We start from the raw sequence: 22,486 nt of genomic DNA, 5'->3' as shown, positions 1-22,486 counted from the left end.
GCCATAAATCACCTGTTACTTCTTATACTTGTGAATGCACAATCAAACATACAAGAATATGTCTACTTTTCTAAAACCGATTTCCTATATACGTGCATATATTTAACTTCTATATATATATATATCCGCCTGAGTAGCTGAAAGCAAGGAAACTCGACTAGCAAGTCAGTGGTCGTGGGTTCGAATCTCAAGTGCGGTAGAGTTTTTAATAAACAGCCGATAGCTTTAGATGCTAGTGCTTTTAAGAGTTTAGTCTTAGAATTTATTTCTCTGGCGAAATTAATAATAATAATAATAATAATAATAACTTCTATATAAATTCTAGCAACTTCCATAAATCACATACTGTTTCTTATAGCTGTACATGTGTAACAGTACATAAAGGAATATACCGCCACATTGCTAAAATTGAGGAGTAATCATGTATTTGGAAGTTAACTTTCGTTCGCGACTAAATCAATAGTGTTATATGAGCGTGTGGAGTACAAGCTGGCCGTTCCATATCGTTGAATGTAATATTAATAACCATTTCTGATAATATTTTTTTTATTTCGATTTTATGGTTAGGAGAACATAAAAGAAATAATATATTCAATGTAAATTTTTTATTGTTTTTATTTCGTTAATTAATTAATTTCATAATCTAAATAAATATATGCATATATCAAGTGTGTAAATAATATACATCTAAAAATAAAAAAAAATATACGTCCATTACTAGTTGGTTTGTTTATTTATTTATCAAAGCGGAGAATTAGCTGTTATTTTTCAAATTTGGGCCGCCACAATTAAACATAAACAAAAATTTCCTCCTTTTACTGCTTTTTCATTCACGTATGAATGATAGCAACGAAAATGAGAGGAAAGTGTTACGCGATTGAGGCAAAAACGTTTATCAACAATTGGTTTTGCTGTGAACGAAAGTTATCTTTCATACCACCCTTTTTGCAATGAATCGAGCTACCGCTTCGTAACGAATGTAACAATTGAGGTCAAATCCTGAATACAATAGTTGCGTTATCGGTTTTGTATGGCGCACGAACTGTTAAAATAAAGTTGATCATGTGTATTTGAATTCAGTTGAACATGTAGCTTGCGGCGTAGTGAGTATTAACGCGAGCTTTTTGCAAACTTTTAATATTTGTCCTTGCCTTGTTTTTGACAGCCGAAAAAAATAACATACACATTAACGTGTTTATAAAAACAATACGAAATCTTATGGTTTTATATGTTGTGAGGAACAAAAAAATTAAATAATGCTAGACAAAATACATTGCTAAAAACAAAAAATACTTATTTTTTCTCCCATCATAATTATATAGTATATTTTGTTATTGCATTATAAATGAATGATATATTTTGTTGTATCATAAATTAATTCTGTACTTTATTTTTGCTTTAGCGTAGAAAAAATTCATGCTTTCATTACATTTATATTTCAGTGATTTTTTATTTATATAAACATCATTATCATTAAATCGCAATTTGGCTTAAATAATTCTTCAAAATTTCACAAAGCTGAAAGACACTTCTGCTGACGTTATTTACCGATTATCTTGTCACCTTACGTAACGATCCATTATGCATTTCCACAAGGCAACTGTGACCTTTACCATTGCTGCAGCGGTTTTGGGATTCATGTGGATGGGGCTTAATAGCACTCTCAGACGAGACGCCAATGCCGACCGCATTTTTAATTATCCTTCTTCACCGGGATATCGTGTTCCAACGGAATTCCAGAGTAAGTCCTTATTAGGTTAATTAACGCCCTTGATGATTTTAGTTTCAGGCAGGTCTAGTCAATTTTGGCACCATTACTTTGCGACCTGCATGCTTCAATGTCAATTGCAGTAAAAATCCAGTTCGCATCGCTAGAAGAACTATTGGATGCATGGCTGAAAGAACAAATATATTATAAAATGTTTGTCATGTTTCAGCGTAGCAAAAAGTTAGCTTTGTGGCAATGATATTGTGAACCAGAATGAGAAGAACGCATAATAATAATGTATTTTCTATCTAAGCAGTGTGGAAGACTCCAAATATTTTCAAAATCATCCCACTCTGACTTGTTTAGCAAAGACGAATAAAAAGGAGCAAGCATCTGAAACTTTCCCCATAAGCAAACAACCCAACGTGAATGTTCTTTTGATTTGCAATTATAACAAATGAGAAACTTGCAGGAGTTATGAACTATCTGCACTTAACACATATAGATTGCACGAAGATATCGTTAAAATCTTCCTCGTCAAATTTAGAAGAATATGAAATATTTCAAGATTCTTGCGAACATTCACTTTAAATTGCCTGATGTCAATAAAATACATATGTTCAAAAGCCATCCATGAACATTTCGGATTTTATATAAGTAGTTTTACTCAGCGTCACTTTTCGTATTTACGACGATAGTGATAATGCTTCCACATCATTTTTATCGTCATAGTTCAAATAATTAAAATGTCGCTATTCGTGTACTTTTGTCGCTAAAATTTTTACTAATTAACTACAAATATTATATTATTAGCTATAATCCGAACTTAGCAGCAATAACTAAAATTATATTTTAAAGAAATTTTTCTCTATTAATTTTGGACTACTCGATAAACGATTTTATAAACAGATGCTAACAATGTGATTTTGCTTTAGCATTGCACGCAGGCTGTATGCGCAATTGATTTTGCACTATGCGTCGTGCGTTAATGAGCATTGTGTTTAGCACTTTACTTGTTTGAATAAGTTAAAAAAGTGGGCCGGTTATTCCATTGGAAAATGAAATATATCGTCTATAAAATTGATGAATGTCCAAAACATTATAAAATTTAAAGGCAAATAAAAATTCGTAGTAAAGGTATTTTCTGTATTTGCTTTTTTTGTTTGTGCATATTGGTCAAACTAAACACACGTTAAGATAAAAAATTTCTCTCGAATTAACTGCCGCATTGGTATGTCAAAGGCTCGCTTCCTTTATAAATACAATGTCAACAAAAAAGAAAAAAAATACAACTATGTTAGGAGATTTTAAAGGAAACGTCACTATATATTTTGCTTGCATACCTGAAGTTGACAGTACCGAGAGCAACGAAATATTTACGGGAAAAAATAGAAAAATTTACTAACGTAGTTAAGTGAGAGGGAGAGTGTGGCCAGTGAGAAAATTATTTTTAGGGGAAAAAACAATTTTGATTTTTTTATTTAAAATAAAAAAGGAAAACGGAAAATAACAAAAATTATTATAAAAATAACAAAATCAGGACTTTTTATTTGAGTTGATAATTTGAGAGTGCAGCCAAAACTGAAAATGGTAAGTTAATTACATAAAAATGAGAAGGAAAAAGAAAACAACCACAAAAAATCGACATAGCCAAATAGAAAGTTGATAAATAAAAAAATATTCACGGGATATGTAAAAATAATAAGTAACATATATAAACTCACACATTTTGATATGTGCATAAACATATATGAAAAAAAACAATAGGCTACCTGATATATATATATATTTATGTATATATATATATATATACGCAGATATATATGTATATATATACATATAGACATATAAATATATATGTATATATATCCTGTGAATGTGTGTATATTTGTTCTGTTTAGTGTACACATGTGTTCATTTATTTTTCATCCGACCCCTAATATAGAATAAACTGAAGTCCACACAAAAAGACAAGGTAAAAAAATTCATCTCCCTAACACAAACTGGTGAGCAAACAGCCATATACTGTTTGCAGCAGAACGACTGGAAATTGGATTTGGCAGGAGATAATTATTTTCAAAATCCTGAATATTACTATCGGGAGTTAGATCGTAAGCGCATTGAACAACTGTTTATGCGTTATCGGGATCCAAGCGATATACAAAAAATCAACTCAGAGGGTGTTATACGGTTTCTTGATGATCTTGAACTAACTCCGGATTCAAAATTAGTACTAATAATAGCCTGGAAGTTCCATGCCGAAGTGCAATGTGAATTTACCCGCGAAGAATTTGTGAATGGTCTATTTGAGCTTGGTGTAGACAGCATTGAAAAATTGAAAACAAAATTACCGCTACTAGAAATGGAATTAACTGATTTGGGAAAATTCAAAGATTTCTATCAATTCGCTTTCAATTATGCTAAGGATCCCGGTCAAAAGGGCATTGATCTTGACATGGCCATAGCTTATTGGCAGATTGTATTAAGTGATCGTTTTAAATTTTTAGATCTGTGGTGTAAATTTTTAAAGGTAAGAATTTATAATAGAATGGATGGGAAATACTGTGATCTCCATATTCGCTTATTTTTTATTTTTAGGAAAAACATAAACGCTCCATACCCAAAGATACTTGGAATTTATTATTGGATTTTGCTACCCATATTGATGATAATATGACCAATTATGACTCGGAAGGCGCTTGGCCAGTGCTGATCGATGATTTTGTTGAATGGTGCCAAGAAAATCGTCAAATGCTGCAATCTGAAAATTGCCTGCAGACTAATAATTTGACACTTTCACCTTCGCAGACACTACAACAACAGCAATCAGCCCAACAACAACAGCAACAGAAGAACATATCGAATAGCTTTCAATCATCAGCTCACAGTACAAATATGAATTATGGCTAACGACGTTTATTTAAACTGTATTAAGTTCTTTTTCTACACATATATAAATAATACTTTTATTCTCTGCGCAACTAAGTAACATTAATAATGAAAGCGGAAACAATTACAAATAATATAAAAACGAGGAGAGTGAAACCATATACACATAAATAAATATATAAAAATATTATTAGTAATAAATGTAATAATTTGTGAGAAGCAACTTGCTAAGAACCAAAAGCATGCATCAGATTTAGTGCATTCATAAAATCCCTTTTGAATGTATAAAACAACGTTATATGCGCATCATTATTATCTTTGGATATGTGTAACAAAAATGACAAAAAATTATTTCAGTTTAATATTTTTACAACTACTTACTTTTCATGCAACGTTTTACTTTTAAGCGCTTTTCCGTTTTCCTTTGTTTCAAATATAAATAAAGCATTTTCGAATTTTAAACTATTTTTGTAATTATGTTTTGTTTAAAATTTGTACAGAAAATTAATTTGAATTATAAAATTGGCTTAGGTAATTTAATTGCAAACTTCTGAAAGAAAAATTGTTATTCGTAGTACGTTTTGTAATAATATAGAATGCATTTTACATAAATAACAAAAATGTGAAGAAATTTAGATTTATTTAATATTGGAAATATTCCAAATGGAAAAGTAATTTCATTAAAGAATTAATTCAACTGGGTTATTTTCTACATGTGATATCCATATCCTTCTATCATTGTGGTAATCATAAGGGCAAATAAAATATAATCTTTTAAATTGGCAACACTGTGCAGTCTGTTTTGCTATCGAAACGTAAATTTTATGTATGTGAGTCAAATATATGTGTGTATGAGTGCAAAAAAAATCATGATACCTTTCGCGACGAACTAAAGAAAATTAAAAATAAATAGTCATTATTATTTTTTAGGGAAAATCTTTCCGGAAATTGTGCAAAAACTGAATGGATTTATTATAAACCGAAGAAAATGTAAGATAAATGAAAATCAAAAAATTTTAGGTGAAAAACAGAAAACGGTGTGAAGAGAGAAAAAAGAGTGTATGGAAAAAATTTCTAAAGCATATATTGAAAAAGGAAAAGTTTAAAAGCCACATAATATATTATATTTATACCAGAAATTCGACAGTTCGTAATGGCTTCTTATATTGCTTTTTGGTAAACGTGAGTCTTAATGTACGATAATTTTCGTGCGTATTCGGGTAATCAATAGAGAATTAAAGGATGTAATTCCCACAGGTATTTGAGTACGGAAGATGCGCCAGATGCATCAAGAATAATAGCAAAGGACCTCCTATTGAATGGGTGTTAAATTGAATAGATAGATTGTTGTTTCGTTTTATATACATACGGCTAGCTAAGTAGATGCTTATGCACAAGTTATGCACATATGGGCATAAAACGAACTGCGTATGTTTAATATATAATATATGTATATTTGTTATTTGTGTTCGTTTCTGTTATGTATGGAGATTAAATGTAATTGTTGTTGACCAAGGTGCTGTATTTATATTGTTATTGGTAGCACGAGCACTAAGATGAAAGTATGCTCATATGAATATATACGTCGCAGTCTGAGGTGGGCTTTCTTACGTAGTGACTATATGATTATTAGATTTTAAAAATATCTAGGTAATGAAATGCTCACTCTACTAACAAAATCCCTTGAGAAGAAAAAAACATAAAGAAGCCACAGTCGTCGTAGAGCGATTCGGTCACAGTAATAAATTTTATTTAATATATGCAAAAGTATACAAACGACATGCATCTAAATAACGTAACTTTAACACATGATGGGACGCAAAACCCACTTATTTACTTTTTTAAATCATTTTGTTTGGCTAACTTTAAAGATAATTTTTCATCAAGTCTGAGAAAAGTATTCTTTTTAGACATGTAGTCTATGCGACCTTACGATGAATAGTTTTTATGTGTATTGACGCGTTCTTGTTCTCTCCCACGAAGACAAAACAAGCAAGTGCCACGCTTGATAAGAATAGTTTTGATGAAGCTTTCAAAATGAAAATCTATTTCTTATAGTTTTGTAAAGAGTTTTGGGTTCGTTTAAAAGAGAATTTTAGAAGAAAAAGGCCTTTCAACTGCGTCCGATGGTGGCTGCGAAATCACAAAGCACAAACAGACTTATGGTTAATTATAATATTTTGTTCACAATTGCCAAATAGACTTAGCCTATAAAGAGTTATTTACGTGTTAGGTAGGATCGCCATGACGATCGCGTTATCGACTTCTACTTTCTTGCTTGATATTGTATATAATTGATTTGGATAGAAAAAATTTTGCTTAATTTCAAGAAAATGGGTCCAAAATTTTATATTAAGGCTTTTGGAATAGCAAATATAGCATAAATTTAGTTAGACGATACTTTAATTTTAACCATAGAAGAAGTAAACGGCTTCATGCAAATTCTAAAGTTCTAAAAACATTTTCTTTAAAGCATTAAACGTTAAAGTATTTGCATATGTGCATATGCATGTGCAGCTTCTTGAATATCTAATTTTTACACTTTCAACAAATATGTATACATAGATTACAGTAACAGTATGCGCATATCGTCCAGACGAAACTGAGTCATTAAAATGAACTGATTAAGAAATAGATATCGATAATCAAGTTGAGACGATGGCCTTTGATGTTGGTGCACTTTTTCTTGTATTGCACGAATATCTACTTTTGTGCAATGTTACCAAAATAAATAAATAAAGTTTTTAGCTACATGTCATATTTGAATTGGAATCGCCCATAGACAAGTTCATTTGGTTGCATAGCTTTTTGCGATTAAAACTTGTAAAATTCACGTAGTAGTCCAATAATTCATTCATTACATGAACGTAAGATGTGAAGAAAATTTTTGCGATTATTTGGTGAATAATCTTTAAAGGATCTCTAGAGTGCGCTCACGCATGAAGTTAAGTCATCAATGAATAGCGTAAACAAGTCAATTATTGCCAATCCTTATTTGCCTCGATATTAAATAAATAAAAATTTGTTTTCCAATTTGTGTGGAAATGGTTGTTAATTGATTATTTATACACACAAAACTATAATTTATGTTTTAATAGTTTAAATTAACTACTATTAAATTTGATCGAGCGATGAGATTAGCTATTTTTAAAATATTCGTTAGTGCAAGGAGCAAACATTTTCCCTTAAATATATTTTAATACTTCATCCCGCATCGTAACAGCACTTAGTGGTTACGAATTGTTGCTAAGCTATACTTTCAGTCTTTGGATCCTAATTTGAGAAACGCCTTTTCATTGTTGATCGGTTTTTTTAATTTATTTTCCATCCAGAAACCATTCATTTCTACAAATTCTTTTACCATTTTACTTTGACAAATATGAATCAATCAACATTGATAATAAATATTTGTGTAAACAAACAATCGCCTGATTAACGAATGTATGCACGATACACGATACGAGTTTATTTTTGCATTGACAATGAAGGTAGTTTGTGTCGTGTTAAGCGTTCTGGTTCTTTTCCTAATGGAACTAAAATATTTTTGTATTAAAACGATATTTTCCGGAGTTCGACTACAGCCCATTACTTGGCAATTAAATGTGCAATTGGTATGAGTGTGAATGGTAGGATAAATTCATCTATCTTTCAAATACACATCATTTCTCGTCTTTTTTTGTGTAATTTTCGAACAAATATTAACGGAAACTACAAGATGTGCTTTTGGGTCTTACCAAATAAGTAGCCAAACTACATTGAGAACATATGTATACACATTATACAGCGTAACTATTGATATGCATATGTAATATGTAGCTTTATATATAAAGCAAAATAAAAAGTTATGTTCATCTTGGAGAAAATCTTTAACGCTCGTCACCCTAAGCCAATATAAAGTAATTCTAAAGCACTTTGTTATGCCAGTTGCTCAGAGGGAACATCTTTCACAAGACAGTTCAGATGGCCTGAGGAATATATACGTCAACTTCTATTTTAATATCCGTGTGTTCGGCGCCGTAGCGCGTCCGTCCTTGCACTGAATTGCAAGTTTTTTCTATTGGGACCGTGTCGCGATCGTTTTCAAACTTGGTTTGCAGCTATCACCACGTACCAAGCATACTTGTGCATACTTTGCGGGGATTCCAATGCGTATTTTTGGCGGTTGTAAACAAAACTCCAAATCTAATGCGTCCGTATTTTACCGCTGCGTTTGTAAACATATTGTTCGCTATCTTTCCCTGATAAGTGGGAAAAAATTCTTGTAACTGACATCAATTTTCAAACGCATACTAATAATAGTTGGTTGATGAGTAAGAAGGTATTTCTTAAGTGCTTGAGGCTAATGAAAATGCAAACATATGTTGTATAGATGGGCAGGTACGCTTAAAATTTTGATTTGATGGAATGATGTTTGGAAACATGGTTTTTACTCTTAAACGCAATGTTTTGCATATTATGCTTCAATATTGAAAGATCTCGTACGAGTTTTATCGATGTCGACATACCTATGCTGGTATGTGTGCAAATAATAAATAAATGTTAAACCATCTAGTTTGATGTGATTTGTTCAAATGTTTGGGCCGTGTAGAAAGCGATAAATTGCACAGAGAAAGAAAGAGTAAATCGAGAACTGAGAGATGAGTTTGCGATGTATGCTCATTAACGTTTCAAAAAACAATCAGTTATTCTCCCTAAAACTATAAACAAAAGAAGGCAAGCAAAACAAAATTGGCTGTGCGTGTACGCTTCGTTACGTCTCTGCTTTGATCGATACAAGCAGACAAAACGGAACATACATGCACAGTAGGCTACGCACAGCAATTTGTGCAATAACCACTAGGTTGTGAAATATAGAATCATACAAACATACAAAGATAATATAAAAATATCAGTTATTGTTACACGGTGACTTGACATACTGGCTCGATTGAATGAATGCTTTCAAATTACTAATAAAGCGAGTTTCTCAATAAGTCGACGTATGACACCATGGTTCATAGTTTTAAAATTAGCAACTCCGAGTCTGCTGATTCTATGGAGTGATGTCTTGATGTATCAAGATTAAAGCACCAACAGCAATATTGGGACTCAAGTTAGTTCACTTATTTTCTGCTTGAAATTCGTTAGGGTATTCGTGCGACCATTTTTTCCAAAAGTATTGTTTTCCGGCACTTACTTGAGTCCAATATGCCAGATTGGTTATATTTCTTGGACGAAAATTACGTTCAGGGCGAGATCGCAATGCATTGTCGATTACGAAATTGGCAAGGATAATTGCCTCAAGCTCAATAGAGTTAGATGAGAGCGGTGAGATTGGCCTTGAATGTAAGATCGTCTCGATTTCGATTAGAGTTGTGACAACTTTTTCATAGACCAGACGAATATTAGCGAGAGGCCAGTTGAGACGAGCCTTGGCTGGCTTAACAATGATTTTCATTTTAATGGGCGACACTATGCGGAATGGTATAATCGAAAACGGATTGTAGGGCGAGCCGTTAAGACAGCATTTAATTACATCGGTGATGACGTTCGACAGGAGGCGTCAAAAACAACTTAAAGTTTTCTAGAACTACTATTGGGCTCATAAACACAAAATGGTGACGGATGTGTAATGACACTCTTAGGCTAACTTAGGCTTTTGCACCAAACTCATGCGCTTAGAATCTTCATATTCCGTCATAAAAGCCGCGTACTTTATTTTCAAGTCGACATTTCCCTCCAGTCGTCGTTCTTGGGCGGCAAATCATCGTAAAGCCATATTTTGCGATAGACTTAGGAAATCAAAATATTGTTTAAAAGTTAATTTTACAATAGTCCTACCCGAAGATTCTTGAGGAGAAGTGTTTCGAAAAACTGTTTCACACGCTTGTTTTTCTGGTGTCATTTGTGTTAAACCAGTATCAAATTCTTCAATTTTCGAAACCCCGTTCCAAGTTCATATTGGCTTCATACTCCCTGGAGAGTATATATGTAGAGCACCGTAATTTTTGTTGATAATTTTTATTGTTCAGCACTAATGAGCAAATGGATTATCTTTTCGGATTCCAAATACCGGCATCTACATGCGAGAACTTTTGAATACTGACCCCAGCTACGCAACTCATTGAAATCCAAAAAATCTTTCGATTTTTTTCCTAGCTTTAATATCAACTTTTTCATAACAATCTAAACCAGCATGGCATTGATTATGTCGGTGGATGACGTTCGGGATTTTAGCGAGTTATAAAGTGAAAAGGCGTTATCGACAAGACTTTTTAATTGGATTTAGGAATTAGATTTGGGAACATTAGGCAGATTGTAATATTTTTCATGAGGTGCTATTGTTGATGCAACGAGCTTTGAGTCTTTCAAAAGCCTTATGTTAGTTTCCATTACTTATTTGAAACGCCTTTACTGTTTCCAACGCCGTGGAGACAGTTTACCAGATATTTGAACTTCTCGCTATACGGAAGTCAATGCTCACGGACGGTAGTTTGAGTAAACGACAATATAAAATTTTTGCAGTCACTCTACTGTAGACTACAACTGGCCAATTCAAGACGAGGCAGCCTATTTGTGGAAACTAGGACTCCAAAGTGTGATTTAGAAAATGTCGCATAAATCCTCGATGTCTGTATGTGCATAATCGTTTGGACTAATGCTCATAATTTTGTTTTGAAGGGAGATTATTTCTTTGAAATAGGACTGCAGAACTCCTAACCGATACTTTAATTCCGCTGAAGACAGCTACGCATAGCATATTGTGCAATGGCCACTAAATAGAATCTAACATACGTAGATAATATGAAAATATAAGTTGTTGTCATGCATTGACTTAAAAATAAATATTTAAGTATTTCTTTTCGACGTATTTTCAGGAGCTGCAAACGTTATAATGTGACAAAAATCTGTTTTGTACTTACCATAGATGACTAATACATAGAAAATGAATAAAATATCCACTTCCACGCCTCAAAAGCAGCATCATAAGGATGTTGCTACAACAGAATCTGTAACTTTAGGAGAACTGAGTGGCCTTTTTGATAGCGACACAAGCAACGTTTTTGACGATACTACCGGATCAGTAAATCTCGCTAATAGTAATGGCAATTTTAAGCAAGCGGATAGAAAAATTCACAGATCGAATTCAGCCTCAAATAGTCCCGTAGCGGCACGGCACATAAATACAGGTTCATTAACACGTTTACGTCCCCAATCTAGTTACTCGGCACGCGTTCTAATATTTGATGATTCAGATCAGGATTTGGATAGTACTAAAAGCGGCGGTAGCGTTTGTAGTGGTGGTGTTAACACAATTACTAATGATAACACTACGAAATCTTCCTCAGGCTTGGATATTTTAGCGTGCTCACCAAAACATGATTCATCAGTGTCATCATCTCAGTCGATTTTGCGTAATTTAAACATAACGAAATCCTCCTCGGGTGGTTTAACGGCCAGCTCAATATCTTTGCCAGCACGGGGTTACGGTGCTCTGTTACGGAAAATTTCCTACCATCAGCATTCGTATTCTTTGCGCGCCGCGAGTAATGGTAGGTCGGTAGGAGGATGATAAATTCATTTGCTTCAAATTTATCTCCGTTCTAGATTCGTCTAATTTGGTACGTCTGCGTAACACTTCCTTGGGTAAGTCGGCTCCTTGCTTAACGGGCAGTTCATTTCGTGAGCGAGAATCAAGTTTATGTTTGGCCCCGGCGTTGCACAATCTCACACAGTCACCATCCTCGTCATCTTGCAACGCTCAAACGTCCGGTTTAACTCCTTCAACTAATAGCAGCGGTCATATGGCTGCTAATGCAGGATCTCATAATATATCACGCTCGGGAAGTTGCGCTGGGCTTGGTATTGGAAAGCATCATTTGTATGGTGTAGTTATGCGCGGCAGCAGTTCGTCCAGCGGTGTGGCGCACCATCGCCTTAGCTTGGTTACAGGAGTTGCTGCTGTTGCTGCGGCTGCTGCGGGCAATTCGCGTTCGCATTCGCCTTATTCAGCCAGTCCACTTGACAGTCCATGCATAAATTCCCCCATGCAGTTCGCCTTTGCCCCCATTAAACGCATAGCCAGTTGTAAGGGAGATGGTCGACGTTGGTCGGTAGCATCACTACCTTCTTCAGGTTACGGCACCACACCTGGAAGCTCAAATTTATCGGTTCGTTTTTGAAATTCTCATTAAAATTACATTTAACTTGAGTTTCTCTCGCAGAGTCAATGCTCCAGTCAAGAGGCTTTGCATCAACTTCCTAATTTACCCACCAATGAAGAGCTGACAATACTACATGGCGAAGTTACGAATAAGGTAATAAATTGCTGTGTCGAACATATGCAACAACAGCAAAAAGCGGTGACTGCTATCACAAATCGTCCTCACTGTGTGAAACATTGCGCTTTGTTATTGGCCGCATCTAATATTGCAATAAAACCAGGCACAATTGCAACAACAACGAATAAACCAACCGTCCATGGACAGGCTAGCCCAAAACAACTGAAGCATGTGCCAGCTCAAACGCATAATCATTTGCATCATCATACACCCATACAACAGAAATCATGTCCCAATTGCTGCGTTGAGGTTAGTTTGGTTTGCGGGGGAAACAGTGGCAACAACAAAGAAAGTGGCAATTCAAGTAGTAATAATGATCGTATATCGCCCATCCATAGGCCGCGTTCTCGATCGCTGTCATCTCCGTCGCGTTCGCCTGCTTTAGATAACGAAATTGCGATGATGAATACTTTGTATAAAGAACGTTTCCCAAAAGCCACTCAGCAAATGGAGGAGCGTTTAAAACATTTTATCAATGAAAATAAAAGCGCAGCTTGTAACAGTTTTAGAGATTCTCAGCCAATAGTAAGGTAAATTTGAGTGAAATGAAAATCAAGTGAAAGTATTTTCGTCAATTTTGTTTTCCCTTAGATTCGTCCACCATCAGGTTTTGGAGATGGCTCGTGATTGCTTAAATAAGTCAGAAGCTAAATTAATAACATCACGTTATTTTTATGAAATGAGCGAAAATTTGGAACGTTTGCTTTTGGAAACTAAAGAGAAATCACCGGATGCTGCTGTTGAGTTAGCCGGCGTTATTAAGAAGCTGCTTTTGATCATTTCACGTCCGGCCAGATTGTTAGAGTGTTTAGAGTTTGATCCTGAAGAGTTTTACAATCTGCTGGAAGTTGCTGAAGGTCAAGCCAAAGCAATACAAGGAATTAAAGCCGACATACCGCAGTATATAATTCATAAGCTAGGATTAAATCGCGATCCCATAGCAGAAATGCAGCAAGAAGCAAAAGAGACGCGCGAAGTGTGCGACGAAAAAGGCTCCTCAACGTTCAACGATAATAGTGGTTTATTAAATGATTCTGATACACCGTGTTCATTATTGCTAAGCTCGCCTTTGACGTGTGTTTCAGCAACGCTGAATCCGAACGCTGAAATTAATTTCTTGGCTAGAAGCGGTACAAGTACGCCCCATCCGCCTATGCCTACCCAACCGCCACAAACACCAGTGGCCACGAGCGAAATACCTTCTTTTGCAGCTGCTTTAAAAGCTCAGAATGCAGAGCATCAATTAGCGGGAAACGAACGGCAGAAGCAACTACATATACAGCAGACCCCATTACCTTCCGTATCACCCCAGCAACCGCAACAGCCTATACCCAGTGAACATGATTTTGACATAGTGAAATTAATTTCGAACGGTGCTTATGGTGCCGTTTATTTGGTAAAACATAAAACTACACGTCAACGTTTCGCTATGAAGAAAATCAATAAAAACAATCTCATTTTACGTAATCAAGTTGAACAGGTATTTGCTGAACGGGATATCTTATCTTTTGCCGATAATCCATTTGTTGTGAGCATGTATTGTTCGTTTGAAACTAAAAAGCATTTATGTTTAGTAATGGAATATGTAGAGGGGGGCGATTGTGCTACGCTATTAAAGAATATAGGTCCGTTGCCAGCTGATATGGCTCGTTTTTATTTCGCCGAAACAGTTCTTGCAGTTGAATATTTGCATAGTTATGGGATCGTTCATCGTGATTTAAAACCGGATAATCTACTTATAACGGCCTTGGGTCACATCAAATTAACAGACTTTGGTCTATCCAAAATGGGTTTGATGTCGTTAGCTACGAATCTTTATGAGGGTTATATTGATTCAGAAACTAGGCAATTTTCAGATAAACAGGTAAAAAAAACCATAAGTACTAATAAGTGCACAGAATTCGTTCATCTATTCATTTTTTTCTTTTAAAGGTCTATGGAACACCTGAATATATAGCGCCTGAAGTAATTTTACGTCAAGGTTATGGCAAACCAGTAGATTGGTGGTCTATGGGCATAATTTTGTATGAATTCTTGATCGGGTGTGTCCCGTTTTTCGGCGACACTGCCGAAGAGTTATTTGCCCATACTGTTAACGATGACATTGAATGGCCTGATAATGACGATTGGCCTGTGCAACCCGAAGCTAAAGATTTGATTACTCAATTGTTGCAACAAAATCCGCGAGATCGCTTAGGTACTCACGGCGGAGCTAACGAAGTGAAAGAACACTTTTATTTTGATGGCTTGGATTGGAATTCTTTATTGAGGCAAAAGGCAGAATTTGTGCCACAGCTAGCTAATGAAGATGATACCAGCTATTTTGATAGTAACTTTCCTTTAACTTTTAACTCGTTCGATTTGTATTAATTAAACGCCTCTTATTTGTAGCTCGAATGGATCGTTACAATCATGATCTAGCTGGAGACGACACGGATGACACTGACGACATACCAGTATTTGGTTCATTTTCTTCTTATACGCCTCAGTATCGCAAGCAACATTATTCGTGGTCTCGCGCAATTAGCACAACCTCCATAAATACAGTTTCAATAGCTAACAGCTCTACCGGCTTAATAACGTCGACTGTATCTCCTACCACTTTAACCACAAGTGGAGTGACCACGAGAGCGTTGGTATCGGAGAGTATAACGTCGACGACAAATACCTGTAATACTGTAGTGAAATGTCCAAAAATTTCTCCATCTTCAACTTCACATCAGCAAATGGTTAATAAGCTATTGAATACACCGCAATTAAGAAAAATTGAGGTATATTTGCTTTTCAACACTTTAGCGTTTTTATAATTCGTATTTAATATCCATAGCATTCTACTTGTTGTCTGAAAGTACCTTCTACGCCAGACACAGACTACTTCCCTGATTTGTTGAATAATATGGCTTTTAGCAATGACAACGACCTATGTACGCTTAATCAACAGTTTTTGCAATCGTCGAATCAAACAAAACCGATTTCTAAAGAAAAAGTTACAACAGATGGACAGTTGCTTAAAGTAGAAGAAAGAAGCCACTACTACAGTATGCCAGTAAGCACAACAGCTGCTATAAAGGCACCAGCCACACCGCCAGCAGTTACAACAAAAACCTGTATGGTTGAACCAACTGGCGCTGTGGATGATGCAGCTACTCTAGTATCTGTCGTTAGTTGTATAAAGACTACAATAACGACTCCAACCACCGATCATCGTAAGTTGTCTGACACTCATAAATCACTGGCAGTAGCTAGCAGCAGTGTTTTGACGGCGCGTAGCACACCGGAATCATCTCAGACCGATAGCGATGATTTTTCACCGCAAATAGCACGCAAACGAAAAGGCGTTTGTGCTCGGGACATATTACCACGGTTCTCAGTTTCCATAGAAGATGAAACCATTAGTGGCGGTTCGTCGTCTAATGAGAATACGCGTGAACAGTCACCTTTGGCTTTGCAACAGCAAAAATCAATGGACAGTCATCTTGGTTTGAAAAATCATCGTTCGCGGTCTTCAATTGTTAAATCTGCCTCAGCTTTGGGCTTGTCTTTAACATCAACAGCGAGTATGATTTATTTATTTTTTTTCATCTTCCAATTTTTTATCCGCTTCATCTACTTTTAGTCGATAATGCACAATTGGCGCAACAATTGTGTAATATTACAGCTGATATACAATCTCCTGGTAGTGGTAATGGCGGTGGTGGCTCGAGTACTGCTTCGTCTAGAGACACGTCGCCTTGTCGTGAGCTTTCACCGCTTGTTACTAATTTGAAACCGCCTATAATCATTAGAAGAGGTCCTCGAGGCTTTGGGTTCACCGTGCACACTATACGTGTTTATTATGGCGATACAGATTTCTACACAATGCATCATTTGGTGATGGCGGTGGATGAAGGCAGCCCCGCTTTTGAGGCTGGTCTAAGACCAGCTGATTTGATAACACACGTAAATGGAGAAACAGTGCAGGGTCTATTTCACACTCAAGTATTGCAGTTATTATTAAGCGGAGGAGAACATGTCACTTTAAGGGCCACGCCCTTGGAGCATACTAGCATACAAAGTGGAGGTCGTAAACGTGATTTGATGCAAAGCAAATTAGCAAAAAAGGGTGTTAATCGGCAAAAAAAACAAACGAAAAAAGAACATGACAAGAAACGGAAAACGTCCCTGTTTCGACGTATCAGTACCAAAAGAGCTTCAGCTGAAATACAACAGGTGTGTCAAGGGCAATAGAGTATGAAAAGTTTTTTTCTAAACGAAAATATTATTTAGATTGCTGCTGGTATTGGCTCTCCCACTACACCTTCAGCTATAGCCGCTGTCTCTAGTGGCAGTGTTATTGTCGCCGCTATAGCCTCAAGAAATCTTTCATCCATGGATTCATCATATCACAGCAGTAGTTGTTGTCAATCGGCAACTACTTCATCGCAATCTACTTCTCCTTCTTCATCGTCTGCGAACACACCAACCGGTTGCATAAATGCCATAACAGCCAACAGCAACCAAGGTTTCGGCAACACTTCCAATGCTGTACTTTTGCCCATAGCCGGTTCCGTACAAGCAGCACCTACGACTGTAGGACCAGTTGCAGTTATGGGTAATATACGCCTTAATTGAGAATGATTCGATTACCTAGATCATTTTTTTGCCCGTTTTTTAGTATCCCCCACTTCGGTACCTCAACTTTATCAACGGCCTTCTACACTTCATGGCTTGAAACATAAACTGCATACCGGTTGTAGTGGCAGCAATGCCATCTGTCCTACTGGTAGCAGCGTCAAGTCATTACATAGTAGCGCGTCTGCTCCTTTGCCTAATAGGCGCAAATCGGTGGGTCATATTCCGTTGTCGCCGCTAGCTCGCACGCCTTCACCATCTCCTTTACCCTCCTCCCCTACCCGTTCCCCATCACCTTTAGCTTTCCCTCTTATCGGACATCAGCCGGGCGCTTCGAATACTACTCAATCATATAGTCCTGGCGGGTCGCTGCCAGTGGTGCAAACTGTAACGGCAGGTAGCAAAAAAACAACTTTTGTACGCACAAAATCATCTGAACCTAGTTCACCTTTATTGCGTCGTGCTCTTTCACCAGATCGTTTACATCCACGCAGTGCTGAATCCAAATGTACTTTAATATCACCGCTCTGTTGTTCACCACCGATTAAACAGCAGCAACGCGTAATTGGCGGTGTTTGGCGACCAATCACTACTTCCAATACATCAAATGGACCGTCTGCCACTCTACCGGCGATTGGCTCTTTACAGAATTCGCCTCAACAAATATCACAATCGCAAGGTTCGAGTACACGTGCATTGGATGGATGTGATAATGCTAATGTAGTTTGCGCAGATGATAATACGATCGTCTCTTGCGAAGTGGGACAATCTAATCAAGTAGTGGTTACTTCTTCGGGTATTACCTTGCCTGGTGAAATGTTGCCACGTATAGCTGAAGAAAAAGACTCGCCAACTAGCATCACCGACTCTACGTCAGGTTTTATGCAAACTATCGATGAACAAGATGTCGAATCTATGAATAGCGCTAAATGCGAATTCACCGATTTGTCAGTCAAGAAAATAGAGAAGAAAATAAATGCACTTTCAAAAGGTGCAGGCGGCGGTGGTGATGGTCTATATAAAACCAAACGTAATGAAACCAGTAAGTAACAAAATCAAGAACAAATAAAAAAAACAAACTAAATTTCCAAGAATTGTACAAATTAACTAACATAATACATACATAAATTTTTCATAATTATATATATTTTCTATATATTTGTTGTGCTAATAGAATGAATGATATTGAAGTATAAATCTAAGTCTGACAATCATATTCGTGCTTATGCGAATTTTGTATATGTGTCAACTACAATTTATTTTTACCACTCGAGTTGCTTGCTATATTGTTTTTAATAAATAAAATACTAGGGCAGGCAGAATACTTTATTTAGCATAAAGAAACAGTAATTCATTTTTATATAAATGTGCTTGCAAGCAGACACAAGTTTTTTTTTTTTTTTCTCCTTTTGTTTAATTTGTGAAAATGTCGAACATAATATATATATATATATATATTTTTTGTGCATTTTTTATAATAAATTATGTATAAAAATTGAAAATACTTGCATTAAACATCTATCAATACTCTAAATATTTTCCGTAATAGCATCGATAGGTAGTAGATATTACAAAATTATCATCCAACGTCAAATTTATTGGCAATAAATAAAAGCACATGATCTTAAATAGACATAGGAAGACAGAATAAGCATATTCATAAATTAATTGCGGATTTTTTACGCACTTCAACATTTAAAAAATAATTTTTTCATTTTTTATTACATAAAGTTTTTCATTTTAAATGATGTTTAAATGATCTTTTTAAGTTTTTAACATGTTGGGAGTGTATGTATTAATTTGAAGAAATTTACAAGGGAGAACTTTACGATTCAACTACTACCTTTAAGATTCCGTGCCATCGTATACGTGATCTCAGCAAACGTAATTTTTTTTTGTTTTTAAAATATGACGAAGAGACGCTGTTTGCCAGAAAGATTACTTTTCTCATTGAATTCGAGGAAAAGTGAAAAAAAATATCGATCATCATACGGCAAAAGTGTGCTTTGTCCGATATCATATGGCATAATCCGTTAAGAAATGTACAAGCAGCATAGCACGCTAGCTGCGCGTTTTCATATTAAAATTGCACGCGCGTATAGGAAAATTAGTTGTAGCAGTGGTAATGTAATATGTTAAGAGCAGAGCCGATTTATTTTAATAATAAAGATATACTAAAATGTCTTCACGTTATCTCGCACACTCCCAATTATATAAAAAATGTTAGCAAAAGTAATTTTTTCGTCAGCGTTGTACGAATTTTTCTATTAGCTCAAGCAATTTGCCAATATATGGTCATATCTTTTCTATTGAGAATTTCAGAACGGCTGGAATTACTCAAAAAATCTCAAGTATTCCTAGTTATAATTGAAAAGCTGCTGATATGCTTTTTATCTAATGGTCACGTAATTAAAAAAGCTCTGAAAAAGTAAGTCAGGGGGGGTGTGGAGAGTCCATCAGCGCCCCATACAATATTCGCCAATACCATTCGTACATATAAAATGAATGTAAAAGTTGAACAACGTCTGACTTTCCTTAAAGCATTAGATGGAGAGAGAGAGAGAGAGAGAGAGAGCGAGAAATAGAGAGAGAGAGAGAGAGAGAGAGAGCGAGGGAAAAAAAGGGAAGAGTTATCATCAAAAATACACTTTCATAATGAGAAATATTTAAGTCTGTAATACGTTACTCTTTCTGAATAAATAGATCGATTATTGACAATGCACATGAAAGATATAAGTATTTGTTTATTATAGATGTTTCTATTTTAAAAGAATATAAATCTTTTTAACTGCTTTATACAAATTTTTTTTGTTATTTCACAATTTCAAATCTGATATCTTAAATTATTACGCATCTGAATATTTGAAGCAAACGCAACTGTAAAATCCAGTAAAATCGCCATGTTTCATATTAGTGTAAGTGCTGATAAAGTATCAATGGACAATACAGCAAATAAATGCTTTGATGTTAGCTATAAAACAATGGTTAAAAATTCTCCTATCAACACACTCAACACCTTAAGAGTAGTTGGAAAACCTGGAACACCAATTAGAAAACAAACTGTTATTACAACCGAAGACCCGATAACCTTCAATACGACAAAAACTACACTATTAACTGTAGCACCACCAACAACAACAATAACAGCAACAATAATAACAGCAGCAGCAGCAACAACAACAACAACAACAACAACAACAACAACAACAGCAACAACAATTGCCGCAGCAACAACAAATATTTCTGTTTCGTCTTCTTCTTCTTGTTCTTCTACTACTACTACTACTACCACCACCACCACCACCACCACCACCACAACAACAACAACAACAAAACAAAAAAGAAAATAAAAATATGTATGGTGTTAATATAACCGATATTTGCACAAGGGAAGAGAAAAATTCGAGAAAAATATTTCCGAAAGAAATCAAGTGTTTGTGCTAAGCAGATATATTTCTCCTTTATTGTTTGTTTCTTCTAAAGAAAAAAAAAAAAACAAAAACAAAAAATCATTTGGTGTTTATACTATTATAATTGTGTTTTTTAGTTAGTAATAGTTTGTTTATAAAAAAAAAAAAAAAAAAAAAACAAAACAACACAAAACAAAACATAAATATTGAGAAAACGTATGTTAAAAAGGAAATGAAATTTTTTGCCATAACTTTAATTATATCTTAGATGTAACTATATAAAAACAAAACTCGCTTATTAACTAAACTATTGGAGACAAATCAAGTAAGAAAATAGAAATAAAATCATATTCTTGTTGCTCGTCTTTAACCCATAGAGTTGTCTGCATTTTTCGGCAAATTTGTTAATAAATTCTCTAAAATTAAAACAACTTATTTAAGTATGTGAATGTATTATTGTCTTAAATTCTCACTGTGTAGACACATACTATTTTTACCCACAAAACCTGTACGACAATTTTTTTTTTTTTTTTGATTACAATTCTACAAATCGCAAATACCGAGATAAGAAGATAAGACGTTGAAATTTGACATGTGTATTTAGTTATTGACTATAACGGCCGGCTACAATGTTTCGACTTTTTTATTTGCTCGGATTGTTCTATCTAACAATAACGATTGTCGTTTCGTGCAGTAGCGTTTTGGCGGGCTGCATACCTTCATTCAAGGGTTGCAGTGCAGTGCTTTTCGCAAACTTTAAGCGCAATTCGCCGATTCACATCTACACATCTAACGTCTATAATTGGCCAAAATATAATTCAAACCTTATTCGATCTACATGCCGCCTTGCTTTCATAGGAAACAACAGAGTCATCTGTCCTAACATTCTGAGAATTTTAATGATAAACATGACTCACGTCTTGTATGCTTGCTTAAATAAATTTTATCTTTGACGAAAGTTTTCTATAATTGTCTACACATCTCATGGATGATATATCATAGGTAGTTCAGTACACATTATTGCTAGCAAATAAAAGTTATTGTCAGATATGAAGCGATTCGTAATTACAATTGGGCTATGCTCAAACTGATGCATAATTATAGATTTCGGATAAATTGGAAAACTTCATAGGTTTTTATTATGGCGTAATTACTTTTACTTCGCACCTCGCAAAGGCTATTGCATAAACGTTATGACCATGTGTGGGCAAAAGTTTTTTAAAAATATTTTCAATAGATTGACAGACTGACTGACGAAACGTTGAAATGTTCTTAACTATAATATAATTGAAGTCAATATCAAAGATTCGTCTTACAATACCTACGTCAAACATTAACATTAACTTTCCATTTTAATCTTTGCGATTTGAATAATTTGAACGAGAAGGATAATTTTAAAGGAATGGAGCTAAAACGTCTGGAGGAAATATACTTATGGATGTTCAAAATTAATTTCACACAATGAATCGTAAATGTCTTATGAACATTTTTTCAAAATCCGAAATTTAAGAATCGCGTTATTGATGCCTACGGTGGATTATTGAAAT

General features: G+C 35.1%; 2 protein-coding genes across 2 annotated transcripts; both read left to right on the top strand.

Annotated features, from left to right (window-relative positions):
- The first annotated feature begins 3,104 nt into the window (after positions 1 to 3,104).
- LOC119645101 (DCN1-like protein) lies at positions 3,105 to 4,993 on the top strand. The gene is made up of 3 exons (XM_038045005.1): positions 3,105 to 3,298; positions 3,654 to 4,238; positions 4,307 to 4,993. Exons 1-3 carry the CDS (start codon positions 3,296 to 3,298, stop codon positions 4,616 to 4,618), a joined length of 900 nt encoding a protein of 299 aa, XP_037900933.1. The 5' UTR covers positions 3,105 to 3,295; the 3' UTR covers positions 4,619 to 4,993.
- A 479-nt stretch (positions 4,994 to 5,472) lies between these two features.
- On the top strand, positions 5,473 to 20,744 carry LOC119645100 (microtubule-associated serine/threonine-protein kinase 3; the record flags this gene model as incomplete). The annotated part of the gene is made up of 13 exons (XM_038045004.1): positions 5,473 to 5,587; positions 11,455 to 12,129; positions 12,185 to 12,747; positions 12,802 to 13,448; positions 13,510 to 14,782; positions 14,851 to 15,247; positions 15,310 to 15,689; positions 15,746 to 16,475; positions 16,535 to 17,127; positions 17,185 to 17,509; positions 17,573 to 17,926; positions 18,005 to 18,571; positions 20,398 to 20,744. Coding segments are annotated over exons 2-13 (6,783 nt in total), but the record flags the coding sequence as incomplete, so codon positions are not given.
- Between the last annotated feature and the right edge of the window lie 1,742 nt (positions 20,745 to 22,486).

Source organism: Glossina fuscipes, unplaced genomic scaffold (assembly GCF_014805625.2).
Source record: "Glossina fuscipes isolate IAEA_lab_2018 unplaced genomic scaffold, Yale_Gfus_2 1, whole genome shotgun sequence".
NCBI lineage: Eukaryota > Metazoa > Arthropoda > Insecta > Diptera > Glossinidae > Glossina > Glossina fuscipes.
Note: the sequence above shows the minus strand (reverse complement) of the source record. Positions and strands in the feature narration are given on the sequence as shown.

Bases quoted from the DNA above. Each gene is read 5' to 3' on its own strand.
- LOC119645101 (XM_038045005.1), top strand. The intron at 4,239-4,306 runs GTAAGAATTTAT...TTTTATTTTTAG, and splicing joins TGTGGTGTAAATTTTTAAAG to GAAAAACATAAACGCTCCAT.